The 24,548-nt window shown below is 48.6% G+C and overlaps 1 protein-coding gene across 1 annotated transcript in view; it reads right to left on the bottom strand.

The window, feature by feature from the left end:
* The window catches only part of VPS13C (vacuolar protein sorting 13 homolog C), a 2,873,871-nt gene that overhangs the window by 1,807,562 nt on the left and 1,041,761 nt on the right, over positions 1-24,548 (bottom strand). The window contains exon 35 of the mRNA XM_085648297.1: positions 14,238-14,346. Coding sequence (XP_085504423.1) covers positions 14,238-14,346 — 109 coding nt within the window. The remainder of the gene's footprint in view (positions 1-14,237; positions 14,347-24,548) is intronic.

Raw genomic sequence — 24,548 nt, 5'->3', positions numbered from 1 at the left:
CAGAGGGAAGGAAGGCTTTCAGTGCAAGCCGGATCGCTCTCAACTCCAACAGGTTGATGTGGAGACGAGACTCCGCCGGAGACCAGAGGCCTCTGATCTCCGCCTCTCCCATATGGCCACCCCATCCCAGGAGGGACGCATCCGTCACTACGACATGCTCCGGTTGGGGAAGGGAGAGGCTTCTGCCCAAGACCCAATCGCGGTCCGTGAGCCACCACTGCAACTGCTGTGCAGTGCCCTCCGAGAGCAAGACATGGTCGGACAGGTTTCCGTGATGCTGGGCCCACTGAAACTTCAGGTCCCACTGCAGAGCCCGCATGCGCCGCCTGGCGTGATGCACTAGTAGGATGCCGGAGGCCATCAGCCCCAGAAGCCGCAACACTAGCCTGACCGAAACCCAGGATAGAGGCCGAAAGATGGGAATCAGGGCCTGTATATCCTGGACCCGCTGTTCCGGTGGATAGACCCGGAACTGCGCCGAATCGAGAACCGCTCCGATGAAAAGGAGCTTCTGAGAGGGACTCAGGTGTGACTTCGGCACGTTGATGGAAAACCCCAGCAAATGCAGGAGATCCGCCGTAGTCTGGAGGTGGGAGACGACTGCCTGGGGCGAGCCCGCCTTCAACAACCAGTCGTCGAGATAGGGGAAGACTGGAACCCCTGATCTGCGCAGATGAGCTGCGACCACCGCCATCACTTTCGTGAACACCCGAGGGGCACTGGTGAGGCCGAAGGGGAGCACGGTAAACTGAAAGTGCTCTTGGCCCACCGTGAACCGCAGGTAACGCCGGTGGGCCGGCAGGACGGGGATGTGGAAATATGCGTCCTGCAAGTCCAACGCTACCATCCAGTCTCCGGGGTCTAGGGCAGCTAGAACCTGAGCCAAAGTCAACATCTTGAACCTTTCCTTCCGGAGGAAGGCATTGACGTTCCGAAGGTCCAAGATAGGGCGCAGGCCCCCTTTGCCCTTCTTGGGAACCAGAAAGTAGTGGGAATAACAACCACAACCCACTTCTGGACTCGGAACGCGCTGGACGGCCCCCTTGGCCAAGAGGGCCGAAACTTCCTCGTGGAGAAGATTCAAATGATCCCCCGAGATACGGTGGTTCTGCGGTGGCATGGCTGGAGGGGTCGTCTCGAAGGGGAGGGAGTAGCCCCTTCGGACGATTTGCAGCACCCACCTGTCCGATGTGATGGACCGCCAGTGGAGCAGGTGATGGCGAACTCTGCCGCCCACTGGCGTGGAATGGGCCTGAAAGCTCGGACTAGGAAGGCTTTGAGGCGGATGCTGCCGGGGTGGATGTGGGCTGACCTCGTCGTCCTCCAGAACCGCCTCAGCGGAAACCACGTCCGCGACCGCGCGCAGGTTGGTTCTGCGGCTGGTGGCTAGGCGCACGTGAGGAGGCACCCCTTCCTTGGCCACGAAAGGGGCGAAAAGCGGAAGATTGCGACCGCGGGGCCGAGAGGTCCAAGGACTTGGCCGTAGCCCGGGAGTCCTTAAAGCGGTTCAGCGCACTGTCCGCTTTCTCGCCAAACAGGCGAGTGCCATCAAACGGCATGTCCATGAGAGTGCTCTGGACATCGCCCGAAAATGACGTGGACCGCAGCCAGGCGTGACATCTAAGCGCCACTGTGGTAGAAATGGCCCTACCCAGCGACTCCGTGGTGTCAAGCCCACAACGTATAGCATGTCGCGCGGCATCCCTCCCATCGGCCAGAGCCTGGGTAAGTCGTGTCCGGACCTCCTCCGGACACAGGGGCAGCGCGTACTCCACCGCATCCCACAGAGAGTGGGAATAACGGTCCAAGAGACAAGCGGTGTTCAAAGACCGCAGGCCCAAACTAAGGGAAGAGAACAGCTTCTTGCCAAACTGCTCTAGTCTCTTGGAATCCCGGTCCGGCGGGGCGGTCGGGAAAGAGGATTGGGAGGTGGAGGCCTGGATAACCAGGCTCTCAGGGGTAGGGTGTTGGGACAGGAAACTGGGGTCGCCCGGAGCAGGGCGGTGGCGCCTGGCGACGTTCCGGTCCACAGGAGGAACTGTGGAGGGCTTGGACCAGGTGCCCTGCAGAACGTCAATGAGGGCCTCATTGAATTGCAGCAGAGGCTCAGTGGAGCTTGCTGCAGACTGAAGCACCTCAGTAAGGACGTTAGTCCTCACAGCCACGGCAGGCAGCTCGAGCCCAAGGGCTGCGGCCGTCTTGCGCAGCACCACAGAGAAAGCAGCGCCCTCCTCCGAAGCCACAGTCGGAGGAGAGACAAATCCAGTGTCTGGAGAGGTATCCAGGCCACTGGCCTCCCCCAGTTCATCTGCCCAGCCCTGGGACAGTTGAGCCTGAACGGCCATAGGATCCTCAGATCCCTCCCAGTTGTCCCCATCATCCGACTCCTGGTATAGAGGAGAAAGTAACGGAGCCGGGCGATAGACATAATGTGTCTCTAGCGGCGTCGATCTCGGCGGCCATCGACGCCGGACCGGCGCCGGGCCCGGAGTGGGACTGAACTGGGGCTCGACGTCGAGCGGAGTCGACGTCGGCGTCGGGGGTGGTACCGGTGTCGACGCCGGCGGAGGAGGCGTGACGAGGTCGACCGGCGTCGACGGGGACTCAAGAACGGGTCCCTCGGGCGCTTGCGGCGTCGAGGCCGGAGCCGTCAACGGTGCCGGGGCCGGAGCCACCGGCAGGCAAGGCAGCCCAGTCGGGTCCGCGGGGCCCGAAGGCGCACCAGCGGGCGCCGACGGCGGAGCCAGGTTCCTCATGGCCGAGAGGAAGGCACTGACTTCCGCCGGCGTCGCGTTAGTCCCAGGGACCGGAGGGTATGGGGACGGGCGCGGCGCCTGCGGCTCCGCCGGTGCCGCGGGGGTGGAACCACCCTGACCCTCGGCCGAGTCGCGCGACCGGCGAGGGGAGTCCGAAGAGCGATGTCGCCTCTTGGACTTCTTGGAATGCTTCCACTTACCTGAAGACTTGGATCCCGACGACCGATGGTGACGTCGGCTGCGGCTCCGCGACCGATCCTTGGACCTCCTCCTGGACCGGGATTGAGAGGCGCGCGGAGCCGAGTGGCGAATCTCGAGAAGCTTACGGGACCGCTCCCGTCTAGCCTTCGAGGTCAGGGCCTTACAGTCCGAGCATGACTCCGCGTCGTGGTCGAGGCCCAAGCAGTACAGGCACCGGCGGTGATGGTCCGTAACCGACATCAATCGGGTACAGTCTTTACAGGCTTTAAACCCAGGCATCCTACCGGCACCGGTGTCGATTGACAGGATCAAAAAGGATCAAAAAGTTAGTCAAAAATTGACTAAAGGGGTAGCTCTCCCGGATCTGCGCTTACTGGCGCGGAAAAAAGAATAACTGACGTCTGCGCGCGAGGGCGGCGTTTAAGTACTCCGACGACGTCATCCCGGCGCACGACGCCGACGACGGACGCGGAGCCGCAGACGACGCCTAGCGACGCGCAAGGGGTATTGCTGACGAAAAATCTTCCGGATCCAGTCTGACGCCTGGGGATATTCTAAGGTGAGGAATCTAACTAACGTGTTTCTTTCAGATATATATATTAGAGACCATATGCTTAAAAATCGAACCCGAAACGGCTGTAAGCCACAAAAAGAGCAATTGCTGATTAGAGGAAGAAAATATCACCAAGGAAACAGAGGACATCCAACCCCCAGACAGGAAAAGTAACTACACCAAGCATATAAAAGTATATGGGAAGGACAACTCAGGATGCTCTTAAGGCAGAGAAGAACCATAGAAGTGAACATTCTCTTTAAGAATAAAGGAATCCTCCCAGAAAACGCAGGAAATAACTGTGAAAGCTAACCTCTTAGCGTTAAAATATTCTGACACTGCATCCCAAATAACATTACTGGCAGTATTCACGGAACAACCATGTTTGAAGAATGAAAGCAAAATAACAATATAACTGCCAGATGAAGGATAACTAATAGTAGTATAATCATTCAGAAGAATAAAAATAGACACCTCGAACCTGCTATATGTAACTTCTCCAAGAAAGAGAAATATATATTGAGAACAAAACCCCATGCACAGACATGGGATGCACAATGTGGAAAATCCAACATATCCCTCTCATAGGTTAGCATAACCTTTGCAAAAACCACCTACACAAAAACAATCCATGCACCACCTGAGTCAAGAAGAGTTAACCCTGCCAAAATGAGTGCAAAGGTATGCAATCAAACAAAGGAATGAAAAGAAAAGACTATCCTAATGGGATCCTCGGTCAGACCAGAAGCATAGACCGCTGAAAGAACCCAAAATTGCGCTGGAGTAGAAAATCAGAGTAGTCTAAAAAAATAAGCATTCTCTCTGTATAACTTGCCTCACAAAGGACATAAGCAAGATCTCCCTATAAGAGATACTAAAAGTCAAAAGTAATGCATATCAGCATACCGAACTGCTTCCAAAGAAGCATGTGACATAGGTAAATTTCCTAACCGGAAATAACTTCACGAGCAAAGGACCTCTTGAGCGTGAATCCCATCATCACAGGAAAAAGGGAAGATTAAAACCTATTCAATAGGTATCCCCGTACCACATAAGCTGTCAAAGACTGTATTGAGCAAAAGACCTGGCTTGGCAGTTTCGCCTGGACTGTACCCATGAGGCACAGGGTCAAGACTGATTTGCATATGGCTGGGTTCAAACTGGAACGGCATGGTGAGCAAAAAAAACTATGGATTTAGGCCCAGATCTCTGTACTGGGGTGAATGTATGACAGTGTTCTGCATTCTGTCCATCAACTGTTGTTTTTGCATTTGTCACCCCGAGTGGGAAGGGTATTCCCAGACATGGGTCCCGTGCTCGCCATGCCATTGGAATCAAGCTATCCTGGCTGAAGAGGGGTGAAACTCCGAAACCGGTCCTAGGATGCTTGTTTCCAGTCCAGGGAGGACCTGGCTTGGCAGTTCGGGCTGGACTGTTCCCATGGGGCACAGGGTCAAGACTGATTTGCATATGGCTGGGTTCAAACTGGAACGGCATGGTGAGCAATAAAAACGATGGCTTTAGGCCCAGATCTCTGTACTGGGGTGAATGTATGACAGTGTTCTGCATTCTGTCCACCAACTGTTGTTTTTGCAGACTGTATTGAAACATTAATATCTGCTAACCGCAGAAACACCACATCGGGTGTCACCAACAAGTGGCACTTATACCATCATGGTACCCATACCATGGCCATCCATGTAAGAAACAAAAGACTAATATCTCCCAAACAACCCTAGTATAGGGAAAAAAATCAAAGGAGTATCTACTTAGAAAAAGAGAAATTAGGCTTCCGTTCCACTTCTTCTAACATGTAAACACCGAAAAGCCGGCCTGGGCACCAAAAAGATGGGTGCCTTCAAAAAGGGCAAATTGACCAAAGCTGCTTGGACAGCCTCTGAATACCCCAAGGTTCTTAACCATGCACAAAGCCGAAGTGCAACAGAGGATGCCATGGCCCTACCTACTGAATCAGCAGTATCCATGCCACATCTAATTATCAGCTTAGCTGCCCGTCGGCGATTTCTATTCAACTGTTCAAAATTAAAATGGAGATCCTCCAGCAGTAGTAGCAACAATGTCTACAAAGAATCCCACAAAGCGTGAGAAAACACCCAAGAACACAAGACATGTTAGTGGACCTTAAAAGCAGAACTAGCTGAAGAAAAACATAAATCCTGTGTCCTAGACTCTTTATGGAACCTTAGGCAGGAAATCCACACTCTGAGTGTGCATCAGCCTGAACCACCGGACTATGCAAGGTAGGATGCCTGAGGAGACAAGCTGGCTCCTCAGGAGCAGGCAGGTGCCTACAATATATAGCACGGTCTACCGAGACCCCTGTATCAGGGTTAGCCCCAGTACTTAACAATATGTCGGACAGGGAATTACTCTATGGAAGAACACGCTCCACCTTCATCTGACCTTGATAAAGGACATCAATGAGGGGTTCAGTGGACTTCATCATAGACTACAGCCACTCTCTTCAACATATCTGCAAAGGAGGAACTTGCCTCATAAGCAAGACTAGGCAGAGACAGTATTCCCAAAACTGGGGAGACTCCAGTCCACTAGCCTCACCAAGTGCAGAACCCCAATTTTCCTCCATAAGAGGTGGAATAACCTCAGAAATAGGCTGTAACAGCCCACACTCCTCTGCATAACCCACAAGATGACTGCCAGAAGCCTCACCCTGAGAGGGAAGTGGAAAAACAACATTTCCCTCAGTTGGCTCTATCGACTCGGTGCTTTACGCCGAGAAGGCTATGTTTCGACGTCGAGGGAAAAGAGGAGAAATGACTACGACCGGCACTGCCGTTAGAGCCGGAGTTGGCTGATCAAGAATGGACGCCGATGGTGGGGACCCCAAAAGGATGTGCACCGGTGCCGCAGAGGAGTTGACCGATGTCAACTGACCCCGGCCCAACGACTCAGATAGCCCAACTAACACGGAGGGCGACTACTCTCACCCCCATGGGGCCCGACAGTGTTTCAGAGGGAGGTAGGGGTCCAAATATAAGATGAAGCAAATTATAATACTCCATCTGGGTCATCGAAGCCCCGGTTCCCAGAAAGACGGAGAGGCACAGGAGGAGCCCTGGGAGATGGCCTCCATGCAGCGAAGCCAGGGGGTGCTGCGACTTCAATCACCTGTGCTTACCTTGGGACGTCGATGAAGAGCAACGTCCCCATGAACCGCTCTGGCTCCTGGAACGGCCTCACAAATGGCCCCCCGAAGGAGACGCTGAAGACTGAGAATGATGAGAAGCATCCGAAGACTTAGTCAGCCACGCCACCAAGAGCTTCATAAGATGTTCCTTCTGGCAGAAGCTGCATTCTTCGGAGTCATGGCATTCTCCTAAACACCACATACAAACTGAATGCTGGTCTGTAACCGACATTTGTCGAGTACAAGACCCACAAGGCTTAAAGCCTGAAGGCATGAAGAAAAGGCACATTGTTCCTACCGACAAAACTTTGTAGAAATAGGCAAGAAAACGGCATTAGAACCACTTCTACTGATCCGCGTTATGGAAAAGAAGAAACTGACGTCCACATTCCAGAGAGTACTTATAGGACTCCAGTTATCTCACAACCGGAGCCGACGTCATCACGGAGTCATACGACGCCGGCTGCCGTTGCGCAGAGGTACTGCTAAAAATCTTTAGGATCCAATTTGACGTCTGTGGAGAATTCAAAAGTTAAGGAATCTGTGGCTAGATGACTTTATCAGATAGAATGTGCGGATGCATCCTCTGGGTGGGAACTGGATGTCTGGCACTAAACAAAAACACTATATACTCAGAAGATGAGACAATGTCAGTTGCTATAGAATCCCAGAAAAGCTCGACGCACATGAGATTATTGTTTTCTTGCACGCAACTGTTTGACAATCCTAGAAATGCAGAGGCCTCATAGAGCTAGACTGAATGGCTCCACTAACATGTCCCGCCTACTTCTATAGACACCAGCAGGTATGCCCGGTGATAAAAACCTCAAACAAAAGTATTTCCCCTATTCTATGAGGTCAGGCTTACATATTTATGCATGGTTTTGGGAGACATCACTTTGCCAAATCCCAAAGGCTAAAGAACTGGGCATTAAATATGATCTGACAGGACCCGCCCGCCACGATTGTGACACTTAATTACAAGACTAGAGAATACATGAAACCGGAGAATCTGTAACGCCTGAATCAACAAATATAGAATTCTCCAAAAGTCAACCAAATTAATATTACCAGCCCAACCACTTCAGAAGAGATTACAACTTCAACAACCATGCCCTAGACTCCACAACAGACATGTGAACAAAGAAGCACTACATCAAGTGCTACACAAGAGAAAGAGGTCAATCCAGATCGCTCTTGAAAAACAGACAATACAGATGCAAAATCTACCCAACCTGAACTATTTACACAAACGATGAAATATGTCTTACCACTGTTGCTATCATTATAACCAAAAACATACCGATTAATCTTTTGGTTCTGCATTACTGTATTCAATGTTAGGAATAACTAGAACCATTAACCTGCTTTACTCATCCCCTCAGTAAAAAGGTTGATCTTGATTAATCTAGGTTTACCATCTGATATTCATGCACAGCTTATTGCTTTCCATAATTCTGTTACCCCCTCATCCACCTTACCTCACCCTTCTACTGTTTTTTCTTTTTCCTGGCTGGCATTTTTTGTTTCCATATCTAACTTCCCAATTGTATAGTCTGTTCATGCCTCAAGCCAACATCTCCCATCTCCCACTCCTCCTTTCAGGGAATGCAGATAAAATTTGGTCACCTCTTCCCCACTAATAATTTTTGGCTCTCCTACTTGGATGTCGAAGAATGGTCAGACCACATTGTAGTGAACATCGGCAACAGCTTGTAGAGTTAGCTGATTGAGCACTAACACAATTTCATTGCATTGCCTCTCAGTGATGAAGTTCTTTCCTGCTCCTTTTCTCCACCCCCTTCCTCTCCTGTCTCCAATCTCGCTCAAATTGACTAGGACCCTTCCTTTCCCATATCATTGATTAATGTAAAGCAGTGACCCACATCACTGCTAACACTCTCTAAAACCTCTCTGTAGCAACATCATATTCACCCCTGAAACGTTGCCCCCTATATCTGTGTGTTAATGGCCTCTATCACTTCATGCAAGGAATTTACAACGACTTTCTTACTACCCCAGTGCCTCAGGATACAAAAGTACAAATGGGACTAACCCACTGCAGACTATCCTGTTTCCAGCCAATAACAAGCAAGGAAGTACAAAAACTCGTGCTTTCTATAAAAACCGGCTCACCTACTGACCCCTGTCCCCCCACTGTCATGCATCATATCAGGCTGCCCATAAGATCTGTGACAATCTCACCCCCCTCTTAAACCAAGTCCTGGAATCAGGCTGCTATCCAGAAATTTGGAAAAAAGCATCAATTACACCCCTTTTAAAGAAACCTAATAGGACCCCATCGATCCGAAAAACTATCGCCCTATTGCCGGCCTACCAAGTGTGGCCAAGATCCTGGAAAATCAACTGAAAACAGTGCTGACTGACTACTTAGATGCTAATAATCTACTGGACACCTCCCAGCATGGTTTCCGCTCACGCCATTCCACCGAATCTGCCCTGATCCTCACTATCGAAGAGATCCGCAGGGTGGTGGACGAGTGGGGGGGGGGGCATGAAATCAGACAGTTTCCACCTTCCATGCCACAGGGGTCTGCCCTTTCGCCAACCATGTTCAATCTCTTCGTCACCCCACAGGCTATACTTATCAGGAGGCACGGTTTTGCCCTGGTCTCCTACGCTGATGATTCACAGCTCGTCATCTCTGTCACCAATCAGCCTGAGACCACATCAGCCAGATTCCACGTCTGTCTCACTGAGATTATGACCTGGATGAATCGCAGATTCCTAAAAATAAATACAGATAAGACAGAGGTGATGGAATTCGGCCCAGGCCAGCCCCTGTGGAACAAGTCCTGGTGGCCAATCGGGGCAGGTGAATGCCCCAGCCCGGTGAATAAGGCCTATGGGCCCCCAGACAGGTATCACAGAGCGGGATGATGTGGGACGCAGCCCTGAACAAAATTAAACACAATTAACAGTAGACCAGAATAAAAATACTGATCAAAGACTTAATAAAAAATTTAATAAGTACTCAAAATCATAATTACATCATGTTCTCGAATGCGAAGGTTAGCACTAAACACCCTCACAACTTAGCGAGTTGCTTACACACTCAAGATTGAACCTAAAGCATTACAAACAAGAAGAGAAGGCTGTAAGCCTCTTCACAGGGCAAATGCAACAAAGAAAACACAATCAGCCATCTATGATGATCGCAGGGTATTATTATTCATTCAACTGGTTGGTACAAACTTTCAAAAAGTCAAAACTGATTGACATCACACTGGCAGAGAAAAAGTGGTGGACCGGACATCCTTGCCATGGTTTCCCCCCCAGCTTTTCGCCTTCCCTCCTTTTTTTTTTTATTCTGACGTTTTTGCTGAATTTAGGACTCTGCACACTTTACCACTGCTAACCACTACTAATGTGCCTGTGCTCCAGCCTTTAAACATGGAAATATTGGCTTATATTCAATTGGCACATTTCATTTATGTGTAAGTCCCTAGTAAAGTGGTACTACATGTACACAGGGCATGTATATTAAGTGCTACTAGTGAGCTTGCAGCACTGATTGTGCCACCCACTTAAGTAGCCCTTGAAACATTTTTCAGGCCTGCAATTGCTGCTTGATTGTGCCGTTTTAAACTGCCATTTTGACCTGGCAAAGTAAACATTTTACCAGGTCTAAACCTACCTTTTAAATACAGATAAGCTACACCTAGGGTAGGCCCTAAACAGTCCTGAGGGCAGGGTGCAGCGTATTTAATACATTGAACATGTACTTTTAAGTTTTACATGTCCTGGTAGTGAAAAAAAACCTTACATTTACTACTGTAAGGCCTACATTGGGTCACTTTATTATAATTAATAAGTGATAACTTTCAACTGAGAGCAAGTAGGAATGTCGAATTGGGTGTTTAAAGAAGTGTAATTTAAAAACCTCTTTAATGGTAAAGTCGGATTTTAATTTAAGTCACAATTCTGAAAATGCCAAAAGTATTACTTCCGACATGTCTAAAATGGAAACTTCCATGCATGAAACTAGGAAAAGATTCTTGACCCGTGGATACCCAGTAGAGATTATTGAGGAAGCTGAGAAACGAGTGCAGGATTTACAAAGTGAGACCTTGTTGAAGAAGCAGATTAAGCAACCATCTAATAGAGAAGTCTTTGTGTCCACTTACTCTACTTCATCAGCTGCCATCAAACAAGTGATTTTGAAAAGATGGGAACTATTACAGTCTGAACCAGACTTCCGAGGCATGTTTTTGAATCCTCCGATCTTCGCATATAAGCGGTCTCAAAATTCGAGAGAACTTCTTTCTAAGTCTGAAACTGACACAAAAGTGACACATAAGGGCATGTGCAAAGGTTTTAATTGCTCCCATTGTAATAATGTGTTAGTTGGAGATTGTATATTCCATCCTTGGTCTGGCAAGAAAATCAGATTGAACTTTACTGCAGACTGTAACAGCCATTGTGTCATTTACATGATACGTTGCCCATGTGGGATGTACTACGTGGGCAAGACAGAACGGTCTTTACGCACACGCATCCCAGAGCATAAAAGAAGTATAAGGACAAAAACCATCACTTTACCACTTGCAGCTCACTAGCACAAATACAACCACACAATAGCTCAACTTCGATTCACCATTATAGAAGAGGTGATGACACGTGACAGGGACATGTCTAAATATTTGTCTCAGTGCAAGACATACTGGATACGCTATTTGGACACTCTTATTCCCAAAGGGTTAATTGATAAACTTGAATTTTCCTGTTTTCTCTGACTTTGTGGCTTTTGAAATTATGTCGTTTTCTCCAAGTCTGATATTTGTTTGCATTCTTTACTCACATGTTCTGTTTGTGTCACAATGTTCTTTCTATATGTTGTTTTAATTGTTTTGAGCCAGTGTCTAGTTTTCACCACAAGTTGTCTCATTTGTAAAGCGGGTCTGATGTAAGCCTATTGTACCAATGCAGATGTTACACGTAACATATATATTTATTTATGCGATTGGGTTTATGACTTCTAATCATCACTGTGGACTTTATACATTTCTACCCACCTACAGGACAGATAGGCGACTGTTATGTTATCTAGTGATTTTACTACATTCATGTCACTGTTACTCTGTACTCGATGTAGGCTTTATCAGTCACATTCTTATGACCATTAATGTATGATCTTGTGAACAAGTATGTGCGTAAGCATTGTCACTTAGGTATGCCTGTTTTGTAATAATGGGTTACAGTCATATAATCATTACACAGTTTGCTTTTATGACAATGTGTAATCACTGTTCTCTATGCTGGAGACCTTAATATTGTGCCTAATTAGGTTGGTCACCTCACACTTCAACTTTAGTGTTACTTTTTCATTGGACAACTTTTGTCACAATGTTTGAACTCTCTTGACTCTCTTGCATTATTTTTGGTTTTATTTCACACGTCTGCTAAATAGCTAGCACTTTTAACTTGCTTTGCTTTTTGTTTTTCTTATCTTCGCATTCTTTATTGTTCACTGTTTTCCAATCAGCTTGCACTGTGGCTTTAAGCTGGTGAATGGCTTGGTGTATAAACTTTGGGGCAGCACTCTTGCACGTGGAGTCACTCAATATTGCGCGCTCCGGTACTGGTTGGATTCAGGGCTTTTGGATCTGGCGATGTGGATGGTGTAGCCTTGCACTATGCTTTGGTGAGTTTGGGTTTGGCTTCATAGTATTGGCATTATTTTGTCTGGTTGGGTTTCTGCATGGTTACACTGGGATCTTTTGTGTTTATTCAGGATGTTGATCACCTGTGGTACTGACCTCGTAGGTCATTACTCGCTTTGATTTGGAACCATCGGCTTGATTTACCCACTCGGAAACGCCTTGTTCTGTGGCTGGGTTTCATGGCTCATGTGGATTTTAGTTTCGGTGAGTTTTTTTTGCATTAACAGTTCACCGACCTGTTTCAAATTGGTAGGCCACGTACAGTTTATAATCTCTATTTTATTTTCGCGCAGCGTGGCTGTCGTACTTTATTTTGGATTACTTCCTGTTGTGCCCTCCTGCAGGTTTTAGGTAAAATATTTACGATGTGGGCGTACGTTATGTGTAACAGTTGGTGCACCAGCTTTCCCCGCTGGCGCGCATTCGTCAGTTCCTGCTCCTACGCTCACGCCGGCTGGCGTGAGTGCGTCTATATAATAAAGGAGGAGGAGCTGCAGCGGCAGTCGGTGTTTAATACATATCCATTGTCTGTGTCTGTTTTGCCGTGCACCGCGAGGCCTAATTAGCGCGACCCACGGCAGGAGGGAGGCCCCCCGCCACAGAGAATACTGTAGACCCAACTATTGTCTTGTCATTGCCTTATGTTTTTCTTTTCTTTTCCTTAATAAAAATTGTTTAATAAATAAATATAAGTCACGCTACGTGAATCTGGTTAAAGGTTAAATGGGTGTTGGGCTCCAAGACTTTAATTGTAAGACAAAGCTCTGAGGAAGTTGTGGGTGAATGCACTCAAAGACGAAACATGTGTTGGTTGGTGTAAGAAGAGGACTGATTAAAGATTGACACACTGAAGACTTTCAGATTAATTTCTTTCGACTCAATTTTGCGTGTGCTCAGAGCTACTGTTTCACTTATGTTTAATCGGGGATGCTGGTTGACATCTCTCCTCTTGAGCACTGCATTGATTTGATTTTAGAATTGAACAATAGTGTGTACTGTTTCTCTGTGCGCTTTAATTCCGTTATTCAACATCTGTCTGTCACAAAATCCACAGGGTTTAAACCCGGACGACATCGCAAAAAAAAGCACACTGTTCTCTCAACAAAACATCGATATAGGCCTAAAAAAGGCCCCCTAACTGCTCCGGATCCATGTTGCAAACAGGAAAAGCAGGAACTGATGTCAGCTTGTCGGAAGGGGATTATATGGACTCCATCGACATCATATCCAGGGGGCGACGTAGATATGGATTTACGTGACACCCTCTGCAGACAACCGGACGTACTATGGAGGGGGGGAAAATTCTGAATCCAATCTTGCGGCTGGGAGAGGATTTTAAAGTAAGTAATCTGCAGTTAGATGTCTCTATCAGATATATCATTTAGGTTACGGTTACCATACCACGAGTCACAGTATTTGCAAACACTAACCAGTCTCTCAGTACACTCTCCTGCATCAATATTCCTGATGTATATGATGGTGACCAAGATGTAGCGTATGCATTTAATATTGACAATGACCAGAATTTACTAATTTATGATGCCCTAAACATTTCTAGAAAAATCTCCACAAGAAACAGACAGTAACGATTTTCAATGGAGCATGTACTCACATATAAAATGCTAGCTATCAATGAAGAAACTGGCCATTCAGACATTAAATTGTTGATTTAAGAAATATACAAAGCTGGCATATCTATTTTAACCATATACCTCTAGTGCATCTTAGCATTCAGGAAAAAAGAATAACTTTTTTTTTTTTTACAGCAAATGAAATTAGGTTAAAAGAGATAGAGTTCTATATACACAAGAAATGCATCTGAAAACGACATTCCATGATTAATTAAGCACAGACTCTTAGATAAAACTCCTTACCTTCCTTTTTCATAAATGGTTTTCCTGTGCTTGGTCCTTTCTCTGCTTCTCCGATATTTTCCAAAATAATTTTAAGCAGTATACTCAAATCTTCATTACTTAGAATAACCTAAAGTATAAATAAGAATTCACTGTGATGTTTGCATATGCTGCAATCAAAGTTTACAAAACATCAGTTTGAACAAGATGGCATTGCATCTGCAAAATGTTTAACTTTTCTCTCAGGGTGTGGTAAAGTCAGTTATTGTGCAACGTTACTTATCTGTAATGCTAGATGTGTTAGTTATTTGCAAAAATGATTTTTACAGAGAACTACATACTCTTTTAGTAACATCAGGGATCCTCAAACATTATGCTTCCAAAGATGGGTAGGCCCTTAATAAACACCGCTATTATTAAAAACAATAATAGCTTCATAGCTTTTTGTAGTCAGTGGCAGGTGATTAAGGTGGGAGCAAAAGAAAATGAGGTAGGAAAGCAGGATCTGCTTTCATGGTTACCCCCACTTTTTGCAGGTATTATGCTGTTTTCTGACTAATCTGACTGGGATCCTGCTAATCAGGACCCCAGTTAAGTTGCTCTCTCCCTAAATGTTACTATGGTAAGTACTTTGGTACCTTCCTAATTGACTACTGGTGTACCCTTCTTAGTCCCTAGTATATGGTACTAAGGTACCCAGGGAATACGTACACCAGAGGTCTTCCATGGGCCGCAGCATTTATTATGCCACCCATGAGAGACCACTCAAATTTTGACTGCAGGCCTACCATTGCAGCCTGTGTGTGCTGGTGCTAGCACCACTCACCACAAATATAAATTTCCTTGCATATCTGAGGTCACTGCACTTAAAAACTTTAAATGTCACTACTAAGGCAGGCCTCTCAATCCTGAAGGCAGGGTCCTAGGTTATAAATGTAAGGGTGCCCTGCATAAGCAGTACACCCCCTACAAACCCAGGAGTAGATTCTACAGACTTTGTAAGTGTGGTCACCCCTTTAATACATATAGTGGACATCAATTAAATTACGAGATGTTTAACAATATAGGGACTGCACCGAAACCGGTCATGTTTGGTATCAAACATGTTGGTATCCTACCCCAACATCGATTCCAGTGTTGGATGTAGGATCCCATGTACTGGGGGCTCCCCTAGGGAGCCACCCTTTATTCCCGTACTAGCATTTCAGGGTCTAACAGCTAGCTAGTGCTGCTGCCAACCACAGACACTATTCTGCCCTCCTGTTGCTGAGCTGAGCTCGAGCAGGGGAAGGTAGAACAATAGGTTTCCTGTAACAGTCAGGTGTGACCACCTCCCAGATAGGACTTAGTGTAATGGGATGTGGTGGAGGAGCTTGATAGCCCCACCAGACTACTTAAGGGCACATTTGGAGCCCTCCTTGCATACTCCAGTTGGAACCAGTTCACGGAGCAGTTGGCTCAAGCACTGGTGCGAATCTGGACAAATGACATGGGAGTATCCTCCCCTCTGTCCAGCATCTACTCTGAGAGGGATCCCTGAATTGTCCCAACCCTCTCCCTAGGGTATATAAGGGCTTAGCTGTGGGTGGCTCTTCAGATTCACCGTGGGACAAGATTCAGATCCGAAACCCCTTCTACTTCTACCGTCTAGGCACTTTGAACTTCGTTGGACTTCGCCTGGAACTGAGACTGCATCATGGAAGACTTCTGCTGCTCCTGGTCTCGTCGTCCTGGGCAGTCTTCATTCAAGTTCTTCTCCAGGCCTGTGGGAATCAAAGGCACCCGATGTAATCTCCCATGGAGTGAAGGAGTCACTTCCTTACATCTGCCAGCACCAAAGCGAAGTTGACCAGTCTGCTGCTCCTGAGGTCCCACAGACTCTGAAAGGCTGAGGAACACGGCTGGTGGTTCTGCAATTCCCTCGAGGCCTGTACTGTCTTCTCAGCAAGTTTGAGGCTAGTATCCCTCATCGGAACCGCTGGAACAGAACCCCTGTGCACATCATCAACTTGCTGTTGCCAAGGCTTGTTGACTCTGTCCTCCAAAGATCTTCGGGCTACAAGAAGCTCCTGCCTTCAGCATCTCTTCCTACTAAGGTCTTCATCCCCACCACATCCTCTGCACTGTAAGCCTGCACCTTTGGTGAGCTGCTTGCAGTCCTCCGCTAGCCACTGCGTCTTCGGCCTGTGGGTCCTCTTGAGGATCTTCTTTGGCTTCCCTGGGCTCCCCTTCTTGCTCAGGGCCTGCTCTGACTCCCCTGAACTTGGTGAGTACCTTAGACCTTGCTTCTTCTGACACTGCCCCTTCTTAGTTTACCACATTTGTTGCTGCTGCCAAGGCTGGTTGGTGCTCCCGCTAGTCACCGACCTCCTGGTTCTCGACTTCCAATGTGGGACAGCTTGTGAATGGCTCCACAGTGTTGCCCGGTCCTCACAGCTGCATCGACAAGGTCGCCGTCAACTCTCCTACATCTTCGAAAGTCACTGGTCTCCTGGTCACTTCAGAGGGGCATAAACTCTGTCCAGTCTGCTTGCAGGTACTCCTCTTCAAGAATCCATCCTTCAATTCCAGTGGACTCTTTCACCTTCTTTGCCAGTGGCATCTTTACTGAAGTCCTCCATTGTGGTCTACGGCGGTTCCCGACGTCACCTATGCACCCAGCTTCCCTGGTGTAGGTATCCTGGTTCCTGGAGTATCCACGGATGGGGTGACTCTCCAACCTTCTAACTTCACGGTCCTCTGGGAAGGGTCTTTCTAGAAAACTACAACTGCAACTTTCCCATTGACTTGTATTGAGTATGCAGCTTTGTTTCCACTCTGCACACAGCCTATGTGGGGTTCCTGGGTACTTACCCTGGGTGGTTCCTTGGGTCCCCAGTTCTTCTGGTCAAAGTCTCTACTTCCGTTACAGTTCGCATTCCGTTATCTTAGTATATGGTTTGGTCTCCCCCTAAAGACCACTGTGTATTTGTCCGACTTACCTGAAATACTGTCTGAATTATGTTGACATCTCCGGGTAGGAGATATACCAATGTGTTAGTGATGGTGTATAATAAATATAACTATTTTATAACTACACTGTGTGGTTCTTTTTCGTTTAACCTACACTGTATGATTAGTTCTGGTAAAACAAACTGTGTAAAACTTCTTCTGGACTAAGCCTGAAGGCTGCTCTCCACAGCTACAACTTAGAGAGCTTTCTATGGTTGTCTAAGACCACTAAAATCACCATAAGGGTTGTCTTGATTAGTTCAAGGTGCTTCACTTAAATAAGTGTGCACCATATACTAAGCCAGCCTCCTACAATGATTCAACAGGGTGACCCAAAGCAAACGATGCAGAGGTATTATATAATGTGCCGCTAGTGCAAGCAATATTAGTTCTGCTAATGTCGTGCTGCAGGCCAGACTGAGGCTACTGGGCCCCAAATGTTGCATCACGGGTTCAATCCACTGCGGCTCTGAACACTGGGCCAGTACATGTCTACACTTCACTCTCATGGTAGTGAGGCAGAGTAGCCACAGGAATCACAATCACAGCAGTTGTAGCATGAAATAGGCCAGTGCAGGTTTCAAGCAGCAAGGCAGTGGCAGCCACATTTGAGCTGCATCATGGGTTACTCCTGGCTTTGCTTTTTCAGACAGTCAGCTACTTTCTCTAGCATAATCATATTCAGCAATCCAAATGTTATCACAACAAACTAGTAGTAAGGAAATAAAATGAAGCTGCTGTTATGGCCTGGGATTACTTGAAGGCAGCTGCATCCTAAGGAAGGCCTAATGATTCACAAGAATCGATCAACTGTGCTGGTGCAGGTGGTGGTGGGGACGGCGGGGGGGGTTGTGTTGCCACTATGATAGCCAGAGACATTTTAGGGCATAGGCATAGTGTGCTCTGGCCCATGGCTCCCACCTTTCTAGGGGCCCCATCATTAAGCTTTCAATTCAGTCCCAGATTGTGGCATAACGCGAAAATTATCAAAATGAATCAAAAACCCCTTCCCTGGTCTCCAATATCTCGTAAATATTCAAAGGCTTTGCACTGAATGGAGCCCCCCTGAAGGACTGGGGTCCCATTAAATTTTGGAGGCCATCTAAGAGGGCTGTCAATGATTAGACCATAGTTGCCGATAGCGTGAATGAGATGAAAATGGGTAATACATTTGGAGTTGTTCCGAGCAGGGGGTCCCAAATTATATTTGGCCGGGGGCCCCCAATATCCCTGATGATAGCTGTCACAATCCTGGACTCATAGACCCATGTGGGATACTACTCTGTCTGATCACAACCGGCCTGGTGATCCCATCTGATTTTACCAGCTGGAAAACCTCCCAACAAAATAAAATGCAGATCAGACAAGGACTGCAGGAACAAGTGCAGGCCTGCCTCTGCTCTATCCCCTCTTACAGCACAGAAATCTGAAAGAGACTATTAGTTATAGATTTCTTACCTTAGAAGTATCCCCTGGCATCAGACTGGATCCAGAGAATTTTTTCTCAGCAGTAACCCCGGGCGTCAGTAGGTGGCGTTGATTGCCAGGATGACATAACATATCTACTTAGATGCCACCCCTGCGTGCTGAAGTCAGTTCTTTCTTTTTTCTGTGCCAGCCAGCACAGATCCAGAAAGAGCGGTACCCTTAGTACATTTTTTACTAACACTTTTCCGACTTTCCTCAACATCTTTTTTGAGTTGTTCGACTCCTGGTGCACGTAGTGATGTCACATCATCGGACCAGCTTAAAACCTTGGGACTCCTGTCACAAGTTGATGTTGGTCACGGACCCGTACCTTGTGTGCCTCTGGTGCCTGGAGTGCGACCACGACCCGAAGTCGTGCTCCGACTGTCGGGCCACAAACCCAAAGACTTTGCAGGAGCGGTCCCGAAAGCTTCTGGAGGCCCGGCAGTCAGCTCTGCGCCGGTCGAAAAGGAGGTCGCGGGACCATTCGCGGAGTCACTATATCATTCCTACTCAAAGTCTTCATCATCAGGTAAGTCGAAGCACAATAAGAAGCCGAAGAAGCATCATCACTCTTCGCCTTCTCTCCGTCCTTCGACTGACACAATGCGGTATGTGGAAGGTCGTCGTCCTCTGTCCACCCGTGGAGCCTAATGGGACGGCTTCGAGCTTACCTCCCTTCCATGGAGCCAGAGCGTCCCCTGCCCAGCTTCATTTTACGAAGTCCTCCACTCCATCTTTGAGCAACCTGACTCCGCCGGCACGCCTTCGGGCCCTGTGGACATGGCTAGGAGCTCTAGGCCTTCAATGTTGATGGCCCTGGCCCCCAGGGATCCAGGCCTGGATCCGGTTCGGCGCCGGTCAACCTCACAACACAACCCCCGGCACGGATTCCTCTGATGACGCCTCCGCCACCTCTGACGCCGGTTGTGTCCCCGGCCAGCGTCGACCCCAGCCTCCTCCTCGACTTGGACATGGAGCTGGACTTTTTTTACCTCTGTTCTACCCTGGTGTTCCTTATCACCCTGAGTGGCAGCCAGAGGAGGGTGAGGAGGACTGTGAGAGGTCTGTTGACCCTCTATCAGACCAGCTTGAAGAGCCGGACTGGAGACAGGAGCTGGGTGAGGCCAGTGGTCTGGATACCTCCCCAGACCTTGGTATGCTTCCCCCCCCACCCCCGTGGCCATGGAGGAGGCAGCGTCCTATGCTGTGGTGTTGGGTAGAGTGGCTGAGGCCTTGGGCCTCGAGCTTTCTACGGTGGCAATCAGGAATAACCTCCTGACTGAGGTGGTTCAGCCGGCAGCAGCATCTTCGGAGCCCCTGATGCCGATCAATGAGGCCCTCACAGACATCCTTCTGGGCACTCGGTCCAAGCCCAGCACAGGGGCTACTGTGGATAGGATGATTGCCCAATGCCACTGCCCGGACCCACTTTTCCTCTCCCAACACCCTACCCAAAGAGCTTGGTGGTCCAAGCCTCAACATCCAAAGATGTGTTTGCTCCCTCAGATAGGGAATCCAAGAAGCTGGACCATCTTGGGAAGATGATGTTTTCTTACGCCAGCTTAGGACTGCGGTCGGTGAACACCACATGTCTTTTGGGCCATTACACCCACTCTGTGTGGGATATGGTTGCGCATTTGCTGCCACAGTGCCCGGAGAAGGCCCGGGCCGTACTCTCCTGTGGGGTTGCAGAGGGTAGAGATTCAGCAAAGTTCACCGTTCGGGGTGGGCTGGATACCGCCGACTCGTTTAGTAAAACGATTTCTACGTCAGTAGCCTTGAGACGCTACCCCTGGCTGAGGTCCACTGGCTTCTCCAGGGATGTCCAATCGATCCTTTTGGACATGCCCTTTGAGGCCGTCGACTGTTTGGCAACAAGGTTGACAATGCGCTCAAGCGCTTCAAGGACTCTAGAGCTACGGCCAGATCCTTGGGCCTTGATGCCACCTCTCGTGGCTACAGAAGGGGTGCCCCACCACGTTCCACCCAGGGCCACAGCCTCTGCACGGCTGGGGTGAGGGACACAGCACCATGGGTGTGAGGGACACAGCACCATGGGTCTGAGGGCCAGCGGGCAGGCCAGTTTTCCAGAGCCCCCTCTGCAGCAGCCTCCAAACCATCCTACACCGACCTTTCAGGTCCACCAATTGCCAGTGGGCCACAGAATTCATCATCCCCTCCCCCACTGACACAACATAACATCAGAAAGGTGGGTTGTGCAGCTAGTCCGAAGGGACTACTCTCTCCCCTCCCCTTCAAGACTATCCCCCCCTCCCACTCCATGCCACCAACACTCCATCGCATGTCGTAGGATCATTTGGCCCTTCTCCGTCAGGAAGTTTCGGCTCTCTTGGCCAAGGGAGCTATCGAGCGAGTCCCAGAAGTAGGTTGTTTGTTACTCCCACTACTTCCTGGTACCAAAGAAGGGCAAAGGCCTGTGTCCTATCTTGGATCTCAGGGATGTCAACCGCTTCCTCGAGAAGGAGAAGTTCAAAATGTTGACGTTAGCTCAGGTTCTGTCTGCCATCGACCCTGGAGACTGGATGGTAGCATTGGACTTGCAGGACTCTTACTTTCACATCCCCGTCCTGCCAGCCCACAGGCGTTCACGGTAGACCATGAGCATTTCCAGTTTAACGTGCTTCCTTTGGCCTTTCCAATGCCCCTCGGGTGTTCACAAAAGTGATGGTGGTGGTCGCAGCTCATCTGCGCAGATCAGGGGTTCCAGTATTCCCCTATCTCGACGACTGGCTGTTGAAGGTGGGCTCACCCCAGGCTGCCGTCTACCACCTCCAGACTACGGCAGACCTCCTGCAGTTGCTGGGGTTCACTATCAACATGCCGAAGTCACACCGGATTCCCTCCCAGAAGCTCCTTTTCATAGGAGCAGTTCTGGACAGAGCGCAATTTTGGGCTTATCCTCGTGAGCAGTGAGTCCGGGATATTCGGGCTATGATACCGATGTTTCACCCACGGGTTTTGGTGAGAATGACCTGGAGGCTGCTGGGCCTCATGGCCTCCTGCATCCTGCTGGTGGGTCATGCCAGGTGGCATAATCAGGCTCTGCATTGGAACCTGAAGTTTCAGTGGGCGTAGCATCAAGGGAATCTTTCCAATTGCGTCAAGATCTTGGAGGGCACTGCACACCAATTGCAGTGGTGGCTAACGAACCGGGATTGGGCCTCTCCCATCCCCATCCCCAACCAGAGTTCACAGTGGTGACAGATGCGTCACTCCTGGGATGGGGCAGCCACATGGGAGAGGAGGATATCAGAGTACACTGGTCTCCGGCGGAGTTCGGGCTCCACATCAGTGATTCGTCTTTCACTGAAGGCATTCCTTCCTTCTGTCAAAGGGAGAGTAGTGCAGGTGTTCACAGACAACACCACCGCCATGTGGTACTGCATCAAATAGGGCAGGGTGGGGTGGTAGAAACTGTGTCAATAGTCTCTTCGCCTTTGAGCGTGGCTAGAACATCAGGGCATGTCCCTGGTGGTTCGACACCTGGCATGTTCTCTGAACACTAGGGCGGACGAACTCAGCCGCCAGTGCATGATGGATCACGAATGGCGCATTCACTCGGAGGTGGTGTAAGGTCTCTTTCAGCAGTGGGGGGAGCCTTGGTTAGCTCTGTTCGACACTGAAGAGAGCACGCAATGTCAGTAGTTCTGCACGTGCACTGCAATTGGAACTCCTCTTCATTCTGTCTTTGGCCCAGCAGGGCTCTGCTCTGGGCATCCTTTAAGGCTATCTTTCGGCCATTTTGCCCTTTCTTCGCCTGATCAGCCTTCTCTTTTCAAGACCCTTATTGTAAATACATTTCTTAAGGGCATTACTCACCTCTTTCCTCCTATTCCTTTCGTAATGCCCCAGTGGGACATTAAAGTCTGCTTTTCTGGTTGCCATCACCCCTGCTCGCAGGATGAGTAAGCTTCAGGCTCTATCTTCTAAACCCCCTTTCCTTGATGTCCATCGAACTAGACCTTTTCTTCCCAAAGTGGTTACCTCTTTCCACATAGGACAGACCATCAGTTTGCCCACCTTCTTCCTGCACCCTTCAAAGGAGGAGGAGTGACTCCACCATCTGGATCCAAAATATGTTATCATTTTATTTGGATCGGACAAAACAATTCCGGGTGGACAATCAACTCTTTGTTGGCTATGTGGGTGCCAAGAAAGGTTGGACCGTGCAAAAACGGACCACCTCTCGATGGGTCATCCTTTGCATTAAGATATGTTACTCCTTAGCGAAAAAGGAGCCTCCGGTAGGACTGCGCGCCCATTCCCCCCGGGCGATGGCAGCCACTACTGCTTTGGGACGTGGTGTCCACCTCAGTGACTTATGCCAGGCAGCCATGTGGGCATCGCTGCACACGGTCACTAAACATTATTGCCTGGATAGTCAAGTCGGGAGAGATTGCTTCTTTGACCATTCAGTTCTCTAGGACTTTCTGGTGTAAACTTAGTTCGCAGACCCACCTCCGCGGTTGGTATTGCGGAGGTATCTATTTTGGGGTAAGGAATATATAACTAATAGTCTCAGATAAACAAGTTACTTACCTTCGGTAAGGATATATCTGTAAGAGACATATATTAGTTATAGATTCCGTACCGCCCCACCCATCCTCCCTGTTCTGCGAACTGACATCTAGAATAAGGGACTCCCTTTCAGGACCCTAGTTTTGTGCACCAGTGGTCAGTCTCTTGTATGGCTCTGCGCTTCTGGAATGTTGTGTAAAAGAACTGATGTTAGCGCGCAGGGGCGGCATTTAAGTAGATAATGTGACGTCATCCTGGCGATCACAAAGCCGACAGCAAGCGCGGAGTCGACTGACGCCACCTACTAACGCGCAGGGGTACTGCTGAGAAAAGATTCTCCGGATCCAGTCTGACGCCTGGGGGTAATTCTAATATACGGAATCTATAACTGATATATGTCTCTACAGATATATTGTTACCTAAGGTAAGTAACTTTTTCTGCTTGTCCCTGCTAGCCTAGAGCCTGCTCTACCCCAACACTCTCCTGCCGCACCCCAGCCAGGATCTCCAATCCGATTTACCAGAGCACATGGTAAATGAGAGCATTAATATCCCTGCAACGGGGAATCTGAACGAGTAAAATAACCCATCAATTCTGTGTCCCTGTGTTATTCTTCGTTGCAGGGACATCTGATAACTGCATGGTGCAGGATGCAGCTACGGTCCAGACCCATTACAGACCTGCCAACCCACAAATAAAACTCACTGTGAGAGAGGAGGTAACGTGGAGATGGCGGGGCCTGGGAAGGGGACAGTGCCTTGAATTCTGTGTCTCCCTAGCTATGAAAGTGCTTCTTAGGAGGCGTAAGCCACTGTAACCCCACCTGCAAACCAAACTGGGCCATCGAAGGGGGCTGCCGATGTCCTGGGAAGGTATTAAAGCCCTGAAGGACATCAGCAGAGCTTAGACTTACACATAATGTGAGTTGGAAAAGCTCTCTACAGAGGTTTTCAACTCACATTGTCTGCCACTGTGTGATATCGGCTCATCATCTGGGAAAGTTGTAAAATAATCCGATATCATGAGACACAAGGTAGCATTGTGTGAGTTGCCAGTTCTGCTATTAATTTCAACATGCATTAAATGTGCTTTGTGATCGAGGATACAATGGTGAACTACCTTTTTTGTCCTTTACTTAGATGACGCCTGTATTAGGACTCACAATGAGCTTGACACACCTCTAGCTATGACACTACTTCCTCTTGTGCGACAGTTTCACTCACTCTTAAAAAAACTAAAATACTTCTCATTTGCAGAAAGCAGGAATCGCACCGGCTTTAAAATATATCCCAATTCACCCTTTCTGAGCTGAAATGGAAATCTGGGTCTTA

Source organism: Triturus cristatus, chromosome 3_2 (genome assembly GCF_964204655.1).
Source record: "Triturus cristatus chromosome 3_2, aTriCri1.1, whole genome shotgun sequence".
NCBI lineage: Eukaryota > Metazoa > Chordata > Amphibia > Caudata > Salamandridae > Triturus > Triturus cristatus.
Note: the sequence above shows the minus strand (reverse complement) of the source record. Positions and strands in the feature narration are given on the sequence as shown.